This window comes from Chelonoidis abingdonii, chromosome 4 (genome assembly GCF_003597395.2).
Source record: "Chelonoidis abingdonii isolate Lonesome George chromosome 4, CheloAbing_2.0, whole genome shotgun sequence".
NCBI classification, from domain to species: domain Eukaryota; kingdom Metazoa; phylum Chordata; order Testudines; family Testudinidae; genus Chelonoidis; species Chelonoidis abingdonii.
The window spans coordinates 57,249,758-57,266,048 of record NC_133772.1 but is presented as its reverse complement, the minus strand read 5'-3'; the positions used below and the strand labels follow the sequence as shown (position 1 = coordinate 57,266,048).

General features: G+C 44.0%; 1 protein-coding gene across 1 annotated transcript in view; it reads left to right on the top strand.

Moving 5' to 3' along the window:
- The first annotated feature begins 6,040 nt into the window (after positions 1-6,040).
- Positions 6,041-16,291, top strand: part of SPON1 (spondin 1) — a 326,399-nt gene continuing 316,148 nt past the window's right edge. Inside the window, exon 1 of the mRNA XM_032777949.2 lies at positions 6,041-6,551. Coding sequence (XP_032633840.1) covers positions 6,329-6,551 — 223 coding nt within the window. The 5' untranslated portion in view covers positions 6,041-6,328. The remainder of the gene's footprint in view (positions 6,552-16,291) is intronic.

The window sequence follows — 16,291 nt, the reverse complement described above, 5'->3', positions numbered from 1 at the left end:
ATCCACTATAACCCCTTTCCAGCCTGTACAGTTTCACCCTTCAAATTACGAGCTGTTGAGTTCCCCTTTAACCAGTTCCTTATCCACCTTACAATTCAATATTCATCCCCATCTTTTCCAACTCTAACCAACAATTCCCCATGTGTCGAACCGATGCTCAGATGCCCTTACTGAATCACGTAATTAGAGCTACTGCATTTCCTTGTCCTAGATAAATCCGTACACCTTCTCGAAGGAGGTGAGTCAGGTTGTTTGGCAAAATTCCTACTTTTAAATAACATGTCTGTAATTTGTCCACATTACCATTGACCTCAGTGTCCTTAACTACTTTCTTCCTTCAAGATTCTTTTCAAACCTTACATACTACAGATGTCAAACTAACAGTCTTATAGTTCTCGGATCACTTTTTTCCCGTTCTTAAGTATAGAACTACTCTTAGCAATTCTCCAGTCGACGTCCTACAACCCCTGAGTTTACCAATTCATTAAAAATTCTGCTTACTGAGGCTTGCAATTTCGTGCACCAGTTCCTTTATATCTTGATCGAGTATGTCTGGGCCTCCCGATTTCTGCTCCATCATCAGCTGCTTCAAGTTTGCTTCCACCTCCAGATGTGGTAATCCACTCCAGATCCTCATCCCTTTATCATTCTGGTTCAGTTCAGTCCCTAAGCATTCCTCATAGCCTTATTAAAAGACTGAGGCAAATACTTATTTAGTATATTGGGCCTGCCCGGTTCCATTAACCTCCTTCCACTCAGTGTCTATAGCGCCACTTCTTCTTCTTTGTTTTCTCTCATCATTCTATCTATGGACTATAGTTAATTCTTTTACTATATTTAATCCCTTTGCAAGGTCCATAACTCTTACATGGCTTGTAGCCTTCCCACTTTATCCTCTACATGTTCTGACCTCACTAAGGTAGCTTCCCTTGCTAATCACACCTTTCTTCTACTCCTTGTAGGCTTTCTGCTTTTTCTTAATCACATCTCTGAGATGCTTGCTCATCCAGCTCGGTCTACAACTCCTGCCTATGGTTTTTTCTGCTTTCTTGGGATGCAGGCTTCTGACAGTTTCTGCAGCTGTGACTTAAAGTAATTCCAGGCCTCCTCCGCATTTAGATCCACAAGTGTCCTGGGACACTCAAAAATTACTGACCTGAACACAACAGTCAAATAAATACAACACCCTCTTGTAAAGTTAAGAGTTAACGTGATCTACAATCTAAACCAGGGGTGGGCAAACTTTTTGGCCTGAGGGCCACATTGGAGTATGGAAATTATATAATGGGCCATGAATACTTACCAAATTGGGGGTAGGGAAGGGGTGACAGCTCCAGCTGGGGGTGTGGGCTCTGGGGTGGGGCCAGGGATAAGGGTTTGGGGTGCAGGAGGGTGCTCCAGGCTGGGACCAATGTGTTCAGAGGATGGGAGGGGGATCAGGGATGAGGCAGGCTGTTGAGGCCCAGGGATGCATGTTTGTGCAGACATTGCGGTGGGGCTGGGGATGAGGGGCTTGGGGTACCGGAGGGGACTCTGGGCTGAGATCGAAGGGTTCGGAGGGTGGGAGGGGGAATCAAGGCTGTGGCAGGGGGTTGGAGTGCGGGGGAGGCTCAAGGGTGCAGGTTCCAGGTGGCGCTTACTGCAAGCAGCTCCCAGAAGCATGTCCCCCTTCCAGCTCCGAAGTGCGGCCAGATGGCTCTGTGTGCTACCAGGTCAGCAGGCATCACCCCTGCAGCTCCCATTGGCCATGGTTCCCAGCCAATGGGAGCTGCGGGGGTGGCGCCTGCAAATGGGGTAGCATGCAGAGCCACCTGGCCACACCTCCATGTACTATGTAGAAGCTGGAGAGGGTTTATCCCAGCTGCTTCCTGGGAGCCAGCTGGAGCACCAGAGTGGGGCAAGCCCCCGACCCTGGCAGGAGCTGAGGGCCGGATGTGGCCTGTGGGCCATAATTTGCCCACCCCTGATCTAAACAAACATGAGAGACCAGGTGGGTGAGGTCATATCTTGTATTGGTGAGAGAAACAAGCTTTCAAGCTTACATAGAGCTTTTCTTCTGACATGGCTACAACATTACATAAACACGAACATTGGGGTAGGAAACTTACCCTTTACTGAACTAGCTTGCAGTAAGTGGTTCAATGCAATTCCAAAAGTTTTTGCTGCCAATGCCCCAGAGGTTTATGGATGGAGACTACCCAGCACCTGCTACTTCTAATCCAACCCAACCCAACTCAAACTGCCAGAATCCACCTAGCCACCTGTTGTTATAGCTAAATCACATTTTTAAGACAAGGCTTTTTACACTAAAAAATCCAGATATGGGTTGTCCAAAACATTGTGCGAATTCATGCAAATTCACCAAATTTTCTTGGTTGGAGAGGAAAGAAAATCCAACAATGCAAAAATATTGAAATATTTTGTTTGGACATTTTCTAGACAAAACATTTTTATTCAGATCAAATGACACATTTCATTTTACCCCAAACATTTTTTTTCATTTTTTTGGTTCAGACAGCAAACCAAAAATCTGTTGTTCTCACTGGTCTATTTATTATTATTTATACTTGCTGTATCACAGCAGGTCCGTAGTCCTACACCATGGTCCCACTGTGCTAGTCACTGTAAACAGTATCATAAAACACACTGCACAAATGAGCTTAGAATCTAACAAATCTTTCTGGATGCAAAGGATCAGGTTCCATATGTGAATCCTGATGAGCCTATACTATCAGCTGGCCCTCAACAACAAGTCCCAGCCAAAGGACTTCCAACTCTGAACTTGGGTTGGGGATCCAGAAACTGGCATCTGCTACTAAACAGGTCCACAGAGGACACTTACCATGGGGTGGAGGGGGCACCTGTAATTAATCTCACTCTTACACACACCACTTCCTTCTGCCAGTTATTAAGAAACTGACCCAATAGCCCATTAAATTTGGAAAATGTAAATTTGCTACCTCATCAGGTGCACTTCATCATCCCTGAATAAATTAAGAGAGGAATGGTTAACATTATAATGGTTGATCACTGAACTCTCTAAGTCCTGGAAGTGCTGAGGTTGTGAATATGTAGGTGCCTTTCTGTCCCAATTGCTCCTGGTAGGACTTCCCACTAGATTTGCTTCTGGCACATCTTGGACCAAACTAGTATAAAGCTGTGGGCCAGGTCCCTTTTTCTCCTGATCACCTAACTAACGGCTGTTCTGGACAGAGATCACTTTTCATGGAAATGAGCTATTAAAATCTGAGGTAGAAAAAAATGAGCTAAGAATGAATGTCAGAGAGGCATTCGCTGTTTTCACAGCATATGTTCTTGTCCAAACCAGAGCACCCATGTGGCTTCCCCTCCAGAGCTGCAAGGTGAACCACCTCAGCTGTTGGCTGCATGCTTGTGTAGCTAATGAGCGCTGCTGGGGCCTCATGTACATTTGTGAGGCTTAGATACTTGGTCCTGTAAGGAGGACATTTAAAAAAAAAAAACCCGGAAAAATTTAACTCTAAATACTAAATTTCTGTTAATTCATTGAAATCAAGAGAGGTAGATTGTGTATTTACAACTTACAACTATCCAGTTGCCAATGGCCTATTCACTGAGGTTGGGGCTTCACAGCTATTAATTAAGGCCACAAGGAACCATTGTGGTCATCTAGTCTGACCCCCACCCACCCGCATAACACAGGCCAAAGAACCTCACCCAGTAAGCTCTGCATCAAGACAATAACTTCTCTTTGAGCTATAACATATCTTTTAGAAAGACATCAGACTTTTATTTATTATCTGCAAGAGATGGAGACTACCACACTCCTGTGTAAGTTGTAATTATTCTGACTTTAAAAAATATTTACTTATTTCTAGTCTGTATTTGTCTGTTAGGGAGCTTGCAACTGCTGGATCCTCTTATGCCTTTTTCTATTCGATCCCCATATAGAGCATGGTCAAGTCAACTCTTAACTTTCTTGAATAAACCAAATAGTCTCTCATTAGAAGTCATAATTTCCAGATTTTGAATTGTTCTTGTAGCTCTTTATGAACCTTTTCCCAATTTCTGGAATCCAGTGGGATTTGGGCACCTAATCATGGCATGTAGTACTGGAAGGGCCCTTGATAGGTCACCTAGTCCTGTCCCCTCTACTGAGGCAGGACTAAATATTACCTAGAGGCCATCCCTGACAGGTGTGCATCAAACTTGTTCTGAAACACCTCCAATGACAGAGATTCCACAACCTCCTTAGGTAATTTGTTCCAGTGCTTCACTAGCCTTCCTGGTAGAAAGTATATCAGACATAAATCTCTCTTGCTGTAATTAAAGCCCATTACTTCTCGTCCTGTCCTATCAACAGACAATTTAAGGAGAATACTTTATCACCCTCCTCTTTATAACATACTTGACAACTGTTATCATGTCCCCGCCCAGTCTTCTCTTTTCCAGACTAATCCCACTTATTTCAATCTTTCCTTGAAGGTCATGATTTCTAGACTTTTAATCATTTTTGTTGCTCTCCCCTGGACTTTCTCCAATTTGTCCACATCTGTTGCCAAGTGTGGTGCCCAGAACTGGACACACTACTCTCCAGCTGAGGCTTTACTTTTCCAGGGTTCCTACTTCTAGCCTGAATCTGCTAGGCTAACATCCCAACAGGGTTACTGAGGTAGCTGTCCCCTATTCTATGCAGACTAGTTATCTGGGGTCAACCCCCAAAATGGAATCCCCTTTTCAACACTATTGTGAACTGAAATTGGATGAAGAGTTTCCCCACATTTTGAGGTAAACAAAGGATCCTGCAAGGAGAGTATGTGTCTGCATGGAGGAAAGAAGAAGGAAGAGACAGAAGTCAAGAAATGTTCTTTACAGGACACCCCTTTGTTGTTTCATTCACTGGGAACTATTTGAGATCTGGTGCCAACCACATCGACTTTGATATATTGGAAAGTCAATATTATGGATCCTTGGCCCCATTGGAAGTTGTCTTTAGACAAGACCATACCTAACATATCATTCGCTGAGCTTGCTATAACCTTGCTCACCCAGTGCATGCCAAAGAAATTGGCCCGAGAGAGAGGGATGGCAGAGCCTTGTTTGTGCCTTATGCAACATACGGTGGCATGAGAAGGATTCAGACACATGACATGACTCTGGTGGGTTTGTTTGTTTGCCTTTTCCTGAGGAGGGAAAGTCATGTAGTTGAGGTACTGGCCCATGACTCAGGAGAAGAACTGCCACAGACCTGCAGTGTGACCTTGGGTAAGTCACCATGTGTAAAATGTGCCTTTGTACACTGTGCCTCTCTGTTCCTCGGTTCTGCATGTGCAAAACCTTTATTCAGTCTGTGTGCTATTCTGGGGCATAGGCTGTGTCCCTTCCTATAGGTAGGTGCAGTACTTGGCACAATGGGGCCAGATCTTGGCAGGACCATCTTGGCCCTACCACACCACTACTATAAAGCTAATTTCAGCCTGCAATAAATCCTGAAACATCTCTGTGGTGGGGGGGTGCTCTTTTGTGGATAGTCCATCTATTTAAGAGACCCTCTATTCACCAAATGGAAACTGAAGTCAGAATTTGCCAGTGAGTGCATGTGTATAAAATATACAGTTGTGGGATGAGGATTTGGTGTAGAAATTAATCAGCTGCTTCTGGCATATCCCTCTCCCCATATCGCTCACATACATGACCCTGATAAAGTTTGCACTTAAGAAACTGCAGCCCAGCCTCCCTTTGCTTTTCAAGTCTTCAGGGAGTATGTGGCTATTGCTGCGCTGAACTCGATAAATGTTTGCAGTGTCTGGTGGTTTGAAGAAAAGTGGTGTTGGGGGGAATCAGGAAATTCTTTGAGCCTTTTTATCCCTTCAGTAACTATAGACTTTGGCAGGAATGTGGGTGATTAATTTCGAGTCTGTTAGCTCAGTCCATCCAGTTGAAGCTCCCCCTCCGCCCCCTTTGGATGTCTTGGAGACAGCAGCGTCCCCCGTGCTCTGCTATTTCACCAAACCCTGTGAATGCAGCTCTGCTAAGTAAACATTGCCGAGCTGCTAATCACAAGCTCTGAAACAAAACAGCACTTCACTTCGGGATCTGGGCAAGATCAGAGCTGGCTGCTCGCTCCCTCTCTCTCTCTCCCTCCCTCGGATCTCGCAGCTTTCAGCCTCTCTCTCTTTCTCCCCATGCTGGGGAGAACTCGCAGGGTAAAACTGACAGAGGCTGCGGCTTTGTCAGAGGCTTGCTTGTTTTCTCCAGAGACAAGGGGGGTATTTCTTAGCCATCCTTTCCAACCTGTTCATGTTGTGATCCGCAGCAGCACCACAAAAAGTTGTTGGGAGCACCGAGGATGGGACTTCATTTACAACCCTTCGTTTTGCACTTTCTGGCTTTGACTTTTCCCTTAGTGGCGCTGGGTTTCTCTGATGAAACCTTAGAGAGAGCCACGAAATCAGAAGGCTATTGCAGCCGGATTCTGCGAGCCCAAGGCACCAGAAGAGAGGGATATAATGAATTTAGCCTGAGAGTTGAAGGCGATCCTGAATTTTACAAGCCTGGAAACAATTACAGGGGTAAGTCTTTGCAGTTTTGTAATTACACAGTATAATAATAACAGTAATTAATAATGATGATGCTGGTGACTAGAACAAGTGTCACTGAAACTAAAAGACCTCTGTGTGTGTGCGTAAAATCGAGGCACTGGGGGGTACTTCCGCACACCGCTTGCAGTGGGGATGCTTTCACAGCAAGTGAATGTGAGTTGTATTTCAGAGTAACACTTCACCCCAAATATTTTATTCGGCACTAAGGGGGATTTCCTGCTTTCTTCGTGTGTTCTAGCAGGTTTATGAGCGGTAGCAAGAGTCTACAGACCGCTTGTTCTATGGTGCAACAGGAATTCCCCCTCCGTTACTCTGATTTCCCCCACCCCCAGCAATGGAGCACAGCAAAATGTACAAGATTTAGCATGCAGTGGAAAGGCAGATAAACTCGGTGCTAATTGTTCTTGCCCTCAAATATAAGTATTAATTTAATGAGTTAGCATAAGGGCTCCTATGCAGGAGGCTCCTAACTTCCCAATTTCCCACTTATGTTTATCTCTCCCCACCCCCATGCGTTTTTGCTGGGGATATGAACAGATGGTTCAAGCAGGAAGAAGAGAGTGAGAGAAGAGAGATGGTGCTAATGACCACTGTAGATAAGAGTGCTAGGGATGCATTCTGTTCTGAACATTGCACATATAATGCTGGAAATGTCCTAAACTCATCTCAGCATTTTTGCATAATTAACAGGTGAAAGCAGTTTCAAGTCACTTTTTCTGCCTGATAATATTTATTTGGAAATAAACATCCTTCATAAACAGTGTTGATGTGGTATTGAAAATACCACTTTGAAAAGAAACTGAACATGCAGTTAGACATCTGATCTCTCATTACAGACTGATAAGTAGTGTATCAGTGAAACCATGTTTTGTGGAGAACAAATAATTTTTTCAGAGCTGCTTCCAAGTGGTGGTTCTCCATCCTTCCCCCCCTTTGGGTATGGCTACACTTGCAGCCATACATCTAGATTCAGTATTAAGAGCAATGCCCTCCCACTGGATGAACACAGAAATCTGAGTTCAAGCTGAAGAAAAATCACGTGCACTGTCTCATGGAATATAATCATTAGGCTTAAATTCTTGGAGGGGAACATCTACAACAGTGATTAATCTGTTGTGAGCATCACAACAGCATCACTTTGTGTGATCTTTCTTCAAATGGAGAAATTAAAGCATTGTAAGCAATTTGTAACATGGTTTGAAGAAACACGTTTCCCACTAACAGGTTAACAGACATTTGATTTCTTAGCTTGAGTTTGCAAGACTTTATATTGCATGTCAGCTTATTATCTGTTCTAGTGGCACTACAGAGAAACCTCAGGTTCGTGGGCAATGACTTTCACATAAATATTCTTATAAAGTTTTGCAAACTATTTCCAGTGAAAATGTCATTAGATGTTTGATTCATCTGCTCAGAAGATTTTATTTTATTTTATTTTTGAGTTGGGGAAATAGATTTCTGAAACACATTTGGTGAGTATATTGTCTTCTTACACAGAGCTCAATTAAAAAAATAATCAGTTTAATGTTTTTACATTCCTTTTTCATTATTAGCTCTCAGATTGTTGTCCCTAACAAGTTATGCTGTGGCACTAAAGGTTCAACTAAGCACACGTGCTTATGACATTTAAGAGTAAATTATTCAGATGATGCCTAATCCTTAGCAAACGGTCTTTCAAGAATGCTTTACTAGAATGTAGGTGGAAGATAGCTAAATGTTCCTGTAAATATGCTTATCAGCTCCAGCAAGAGTTAATGTAACTTGTTTCATGTACAATGTGGTGACATCATGCAAAGTTTTAACACAGGGCTATTGAGTTCATTTTCAAAAGAGTCTCCACTGGGAAATTAGACATATCCTTCTGTGTTATACAAAGTGAAGAAACTGTGTGTGATGAGAAAAGCTGGGACATTAAGGACAAGCTGGTTTAGTAAATTACCAGAGAACAAGAAACAGTGTTGTAGAAGATTCTGGGAACTTGAGCTGAGGCAGAGCCAAAATTAATCAAAGGCTGTTACCCATGGGCCCAGGGCTGATTTAAGGTGACCTGGGGCACAAGGCATGCCCCTTAGGGGCTCCAGTAATCCTGATCCTTTCAGATCTGTGCCTCTGTTTTGGTTGGTGATGTAGGGGAGCACTCGCATGAGTCTGAAGCTATAGTAGTGGGAACCACTGCTGCTGTTCCAGTGCAGCAGGGAGCAGAGGACCCCAGATCACAGCTGTCATTCACCTTTCAGAAGACCTAGGGCCTTTCTATTCTCTAGCCTACTGCTGCTGCTTATCTTTGGATGGGATAGTCTCCATTTGCCCAGAAGCAGGCATTAAGAGGACTCTCTAGGTGGAGAAGTCTTGCTTGCTAGCCCTATAGATTGTTCTGAGTGGCAGTGATAGAAACAACTGGGGTCCCTCTCACAGGGCTTTACCGCTCAGGGAGATGTTGGGATGGTGGTAGCTCATAGGTCTGGAACCAGAGGGGAACATCTCATCAAAGGGCCCTATGATCCAAGGGTGGCCTCTGAAATCATGCTAATGGTGATAGGGTTACTCCCTCCTCCAAGGGCCACATAAAAAACCTGAGGTCAGCATCTGGATGGCTCTGCCTCCCAAAGAAGAGGCAGCAGCAATAAATGTGTCCCTTCTCCACCAGCTGCCCAGAGGAGAGGGAGTAATGGTGGCTCAGGACTCTCTTTTCTCCTGCTCTCTTCCTTTCCCTGGCTGCCAAGAAAACAGCCATGTCCAAGGGCTCACTGGCTTTCCCCCAGCTGAAGTTGTTTGGCTGACGGCGTCTCCCAATATACTTATTTAGAGGCTCTAGTGCTGTAGCAATTGGATGTCAGGGCATTCCCTTTCCCTTTCCCAGTGGCACACAATCTGCTCCTCTGGCTCCCAGGATCATGTGACAACATTGTTCACATTACTGCATGGCCCTGGAGTTTAGGCTGGGGTAGTCAACAGGCGGACTACAGGCCAAATCCAGACCACCAGCCACTTTTGAACAGACTGCAAAATCTTTTTATTTACTTATTTTCAATATTGTCATTGTGGTGTGAAAAATGTTTCTCTGGAGTCTGTCCCTTGACTATATACCTTGACCAAGATATTTTGACCTAGACGAAGAATAACTGACTACCGTTGGTTTAGGCCCATATGCATAGAACTATTGTGCCTGTTAGAAAATCCAGGCCATAATAGGCCTGCTGTTGCTCCCACTGAAGTCAAGGGCACAATTTCCATTGCTCTTAAAGAGAGCATGATTGGGCCTCCTTGTAAGCAATCAAACAGGGACTCAATCTTTAAAAATTATTCTTGGTAATAAAGTCTCAGAAGCAGTAACTGACAGTAATCAGTCCCAGCTTGGATACTTGATTAATCCTATAGAGGCTTTTGCTCAGTTAGAAAACTGTATAATGTTGTTTTACATGACAAGACAGAGTGGGTTCTATTCCTATAAATATGTACTTAAAAAAAAAAAGCCTTAAAAAAATTCTGCAAGATGGATGTTTCACATGAGCATACAAATTGTTCCCTCCTCAAATTGTTATGCTGTTGAAGAGAATAAGGAGAAGACTATTATAATCCATTTAAATGCTCCTCCCATTCGGATGTTGTTTCTGTTGCTAATGGAATTTTCATTTGCAGGTCTGCTCACCTTTTCTGAAGAATAAACAGTGTTCAAGGACCAGCTCAGATAAACATTGTGTGCTCCATTTGCATTGGTTTTCCAAGTGCTTCCTCTTGAGTAGTGTTGAATCTCATTCTTTCTCTCTCTCCACCACACACACAAAGATGCACTTTTTTGGAATTTATTAACAACTTCTATTCTGCACCAATCTGGGTGCTTCTGATTTATCTACCTTAGGAGTTTAATGGGCATCTTAATTAGGGTAGAAAGCACCTCTTATAACTAAAGTGCCTTATTCTGTCTTCACTTATGCAGCATGCAACAGAGGTTTTTGCTTAATTTAGATGAGAAAGTTACACAGTATGGCTTCTTTACCAAAAGCCAAGTGTGTTTAGAATCCTACCGTGCAATTCTGACTGCATCACATTTAGTAGGGGGTGGAGGAGGGTAGAGAGAGAGTGTATATCCTTATAAAGGGGTTAGGATTTGGCCAAGTGCTATAGAAATGATCTTCTGGCATTTAATCTCCCCCAGGAAAGTAAAATATACAAAATCCTTTTGCTTAGGTTAAATATCACCCTTAGAGTTACATAGACTTTACTTTGGTCTGTTATTTTCAATAAACAATTTGATCTACATGTAAATCAACAATCATCCTAAATGACCTACAAAATAATATACATAGAACCTGTGTTATAATTTAGCTCAAGAAAGGGCCTTTATCTTTTGAGTCCCTATCAAGTAATGACATCCCCCCACCTCTTGTATGAAATGAGACTGAGTTCTGACATAGAATCACAGTCATACAGTTATATAAAGAAACAAATATTGTAGGACCAATAGTGATACAATGTGCATGCAAGTTACTATAACAAGCCTTTTTATTTAACAATTCTTCAAATCAAATCTTGTAAAGCAGTGTTACCTTAGCAGACTGGATAGGTCAGAGAACTGATAATAGGATAGAAATACTTTCGCTCCTACATCTCTGTGTTCAATGCCCAACTCAGTAGTGTCCAAAAAGCTACCAAGCAGTATTATCTACTTCAAGCATTCAAAAATCATGATTCAGGCCTCAGTATATCATGAGTAGCTTAAAAATCGTGAAGTTTTTAAACAGTAGTAAATTTTGGACTCATTTTATTTGCTTTCTCAATTAACCATGTGCCTCCAGGAGCTGGGGCTTTAAAAAAAAGCACCAAATATTGTGATTTTTGGCAACACAGTGTCCTATCTGAAATTAATTTAGCGATCTAAGTTCATTTTTTCAGTGCCTTGGTGTCCTCATCAGTGAGCCACCACAAATGGCACACATTGCCAATCTCAACAGACCAACCAAGGACGGAGAGATCCATAAAGGCTGAACTACTTTCTTGCTTTGATCTGGTCCCCTGGGTTAGAATTTGGTGACGCTGACAAGTAGTTGGAAGTTTGAACTGTATCTACAATACAGATACATAAATTCAGTCATCAGAGCTACCTGTTCAGCATCTTTCAGGAACACTAAGGGTGACATCCTGGCCTCATTCATGTCAATGGCAAAACACATCTTTAGGGACTGATGCAAAGCCTTTATATTGACTTTAGTAGACTTTGGATCTAACCCTATGACAGGTTGTATAAACCAGCTGTTCTCAACAGGCAGTTTGCGCTGCCCCCAACCCCCCCTGCCCTTGCAGGGGGTCTGCGGAGCCTGCTGTTGAAACCTGGTGCCCTGAGTGGTGCTGAAGTGGGGAGTGGTGTGGGGTTGAAGCACCAAGGTCCCCCTATCTGCAGTCGGGAGTGGTGTGGAATTGAAACCCCGAGCTCCCTCCCATCCCTGCAGAAGTCAGGAGCGGTACAGGATCGAAACCTTGAGCTCCACCCCCTTCCCCCTGCTGAAGCCAGGGGCAGGGGCTGAAACCCCAACACAGGCAGAAACTTTAAGCCCATGGACAGTGTTGAGGGGGCACAAGGGTGTTGCCCCCAAAAACTGCAGTGCATTAACCAGAGTGGAGCAGTCCTGGGGGCAGCTCCTCCACCTCCTCTTTCCCAACCCCTCTTAGAACCTGCCCTCTGGCCAAGTCCTAGGTGGGAAGCTGGAGCCAAGCAGTGTGGGGCAGCTGCTCCTCTGGCCAGTGGGCAGTCATGGCATTCGCCCATCTGCTGCTGGTGCCTGAGGTTGTGGCTGGTCCTCAGCTCCCACCCCCCTTTGACTGCTCATGTAGATGGTCAGACCTGCCCAGGCAGCTCTAGGCCCAGCTTAGCCCTCAGGGAGTAGACACCGGTGCACAGCCCCAGACAGGCAGGTGGCCTGCTGAGGTGAGTCAGGGGGTGGAGGTGGTGCTGCCTCCCTGGACCTTGCTGTATAGAGCTGGCCAGAGGCTCGCCGCTCGTTGCGTCCCACCAATAGAAGTCAAACTGTGCCTATGCCCAAGGGGTCCAATCCCTTGCCTGGAGCCCCGAGTCCTCCCCTCCCCACCATGGACCCTGGAGTTTTTCTAGCATGTTGAGGGGGGCCTCAGAAAGAAAAAGCTTAATAACTCCTGGTATAACCCCCACACCAATAATGAAGGGGTTAAACAGGTGCCATGGGCAATGCTGGCCCCATTCCTTGGGCCCTGTCAATCATATCCAGGGTGGAATAAGGGCTTAAGAGTAGGAATTTTCCAGCAGTTGCTGAGCAGTTCTGGGAGAGAGCAGATGGTAGCTCTACAGCTCCTAAGGGAAATTCCTGGGACGGCTTCAGGAGAACTGCCCTCACAAAGGCCATTTACAAGCACCCTCCCGCCACCCATGCTTACAAGGAGACAACAACACTGGTAGACCAGCCAGGTAGGTCCTAAGGCAAGCTGATTAGGTGGTTGATACCATTACCCTCTGCCCCTTTTTAGGTTATGGAATCTGAGAACATACAAAAAGGGACTAGGGGAGTGAGAGCCAAGAACCCCATCCCATCCAAGCACAAGTGGACTATGTAACTCACTTTGTATCACAGGATCCATTGTGTACTGTAAGCAAATGGGGGCACCTGAAGGATTGTTCAGTGTCCATACAGTAGGAGGCTCCCATCAGCAGCCCGAAAACTGTGACAAGTCCTAATTTCACAGAGGGGAAAAAATAAAAAAGAAATGCTAATTGATTCTTCTTATTTATGTAGAATCTAAAATATATCTTCTTTATTGTTGCTCTGGATATTAACTATACTATGCTTGTTTATTCAATAAATACAACTGTAAAACATAAGTACTGATTCAGGAAAGCATCCCTATTCAGGACAACACTTCAATACGTATTTAAGTGTTGTCTTGAATGAGGATAGATTTGACACCTTGCTTGAATCGGGGCCATAGTCATTATGTGCATACTAGTGTATTTGTCTTATTCCTTTGGAGGCAAAACTGTTTCCACAACAACCATCACTGTTCCTTCCTTTTTGGTGCCTGAAAAATCTGAGACAGAAATAGCAAATGGGCTTTATTAGAAGGATTAATGTAACTAAAAAGTATCACCAATCAGAAACAAAGAATCACCAGTCAGTTTGGTCTTGATTCCATCTTCTCTGATTTGTGAGAAATCTCTTTCTCTCTAATGTAACAAGTTATGAGCTTATGTTATGAATGGTCTTTATGCCAACCAACCTATTCCACATAAGTGTTGCAGTGTAAATCCAGCATCTGTAGTGAATCCCATTGAAAAGATAGAAACAATCATTCCACAAGTAGTAATTTACACTCACATTTTATGTCATAACCCTTTTCACTCAAATCTCGCCCCATATTCAAATTCTCATTTCCACTATCCAAGGGAAATAAAAGTTGTGTGTGAAATCCACAGGATAATAGACCATAGCTATATGTAAGTCAAAAATTGCAGAATAGGACTTTAAATGTGGAAAACGTTCCTGGTCAAGGATCTAAATGGATTTTGTGTATATTACCTATGTCCAAGGTCAGCCCACAATTGGATTTTTCTACTCAAATTCATGGTCACTTAGATGTTGTTGAAATAACTAGGTATTTGATATAGTCATATTTTCCTCTTGAACTGTGACTAATCCATGGGAAAGTTTGCTACATATCAGTAATTTTTTGTGAGAATTAGACTCTGTCAGTTCCTCAGCAAGAGTGAATGGGTGCGCTTCATTGACTTCAGTAGTGCTGCATCTGTTTACTCCAGCTGAGAATCTGGTCCTAGAGTTTCATTTACATTTATCAACTCCCCACCCTCATTGGCCTTCTGCACTGACAAGAGAATAACAATTATGATTATTATTTATTATTATTGCCATAGTGCCTGAAGGCCCAGTCAGAGATTGAGACCATATTGTGCTAGGCACTTTATGTGCATGTAATGAAAATACAGTTCCTGCCCCAAAAAGTTTGCAGTTTGATAATTAAGTTCCATTGAATGAATACAAACTTATGCTAAAAGTCATGACATTTTCAGGAAAAGCTAACTTGTTGATCAATATTCTGCTCTTCTCTGGAAAAAACAACAATAACAACAACTTCTAGATCATAGTGAGCCAAATGCTGCACATATATTCACAAAGGTATTTTCAAATTAATTCCTCTGTTTCAGTGACTCTCAGTCTTTCTAGACTACTGTGCCTCTTTCAAGTGTCTGATTTGTCTTGCGTACTTCAAGATTCACCTCACTTAAAAACTAACTTACAAAATTAGACATAAAAATACAAAAGTGTCACAGCACACTTACTGAAAAACTGCTTAATTTCTCATTTTTACCATATAACTATAAAATAAATTGTGACAGCCCCGCCAGGTTGACAAACACCGATACAGTATATAGAGCACTATAAACAAATCAGTGTCTGTATGAAATTTAGTCTGTATTGACTTGGCTAGTACTTTTCATGTAACCTGTTGTAAAATATCTGAATGAGTTGATGTACCCCCTATCTCCAGGTTGAGAACCACTCCTCTAATTGACTAGCTCTTTCCAGAGATCAGACTGGCTCAGAGGTCAGCAACCTACCGCATGTGTGCCAAAGGTGGCAATGCAAGCTGATTTTTAATGGCACGCGGGGTGGGCTAAGCCACTCAGCCCGCCACCTCTCTGGGGTTCCTGCTGCTGGTCCCTTGCCAGCCGGGGTCCCCCCTGCCACAGCCCCACTCAGCACCTGCTGCTGGCCTAGGGGAAGGAACCCCAGGCTGGCAGGGGGCTGAGACTCCAGCTGGGAGGAGCCAGGCTGAAACCCCAAAGCAGGGTAGGCTGAGTCACTCAGTTGCTGCTCTGGGGTTCTGGCTGCTAGCCCCTTGCCAGCCAGGGTCCCCCCTGCCGCAGCCCCACTCACCTTGCGCAGGCCTCCTTCCAGACAGGGTCCAGGCTTGCAGCCCCGCTCTGCCCTATGGGGGTCAGCTCACTCACCTCAGCTGCCAATCTGGGGTTCTAGTTGCTGACCTCCAGTGGGGGTCTGGATCTCCAGCCTTGCTCAGCCTGCTTTCTGGCCTGGAGTTCCTGCAGGCCAGCCTGAGCTCTGCTCCTGGCCTTGGATCACTGCTCTGCAGCGTCCCCATTGTGGCCCACTGTTCCCAGCGTGGGACAGTGAGGGTTGCACACAAGGCAAGAGGGGGTGCAGCTCAGCACCCCCATCTTAAACTTGCTTATCTCAGACAACACTGTGTTTGACCTTGTGCCTGCCTTCTATCGCCGTTTTTTTCCCCACTGAGAGTTGAAGGGAACATTTGACAAAATGGCAGCTCCTAAGAAAGTGAAGCTAGATGTCCAATCATTTCAGCCTGCTTGGACAGACACATTTGGATTTATTGAAAAGGAGGACTGTGCTATTTGTGCTTTCTGTTATGAAAGTATTGTTTGTCGCATGTCAAGTGTTCGACATTTTGAAACAAAGCACGAGAAAACCTTTCTTGATGAAGCAGACAAGACTGAATCAATCAAGAAGGCAGGAGCAGCCTATGAGAAGCAAAGCAGTGTTTTTAAAAGCTTAAGTGTAAGTAAAAATCAAGCTACAGAAGGAAGTTACAAGATTGCACAGTGCATTGCAAAAACCGGAAAGCCATTTACAGATGGGGAATATATAAAAGAAGTTTTTCTCAGCAGTTCGGAGATTTTGTTAAATGATTTG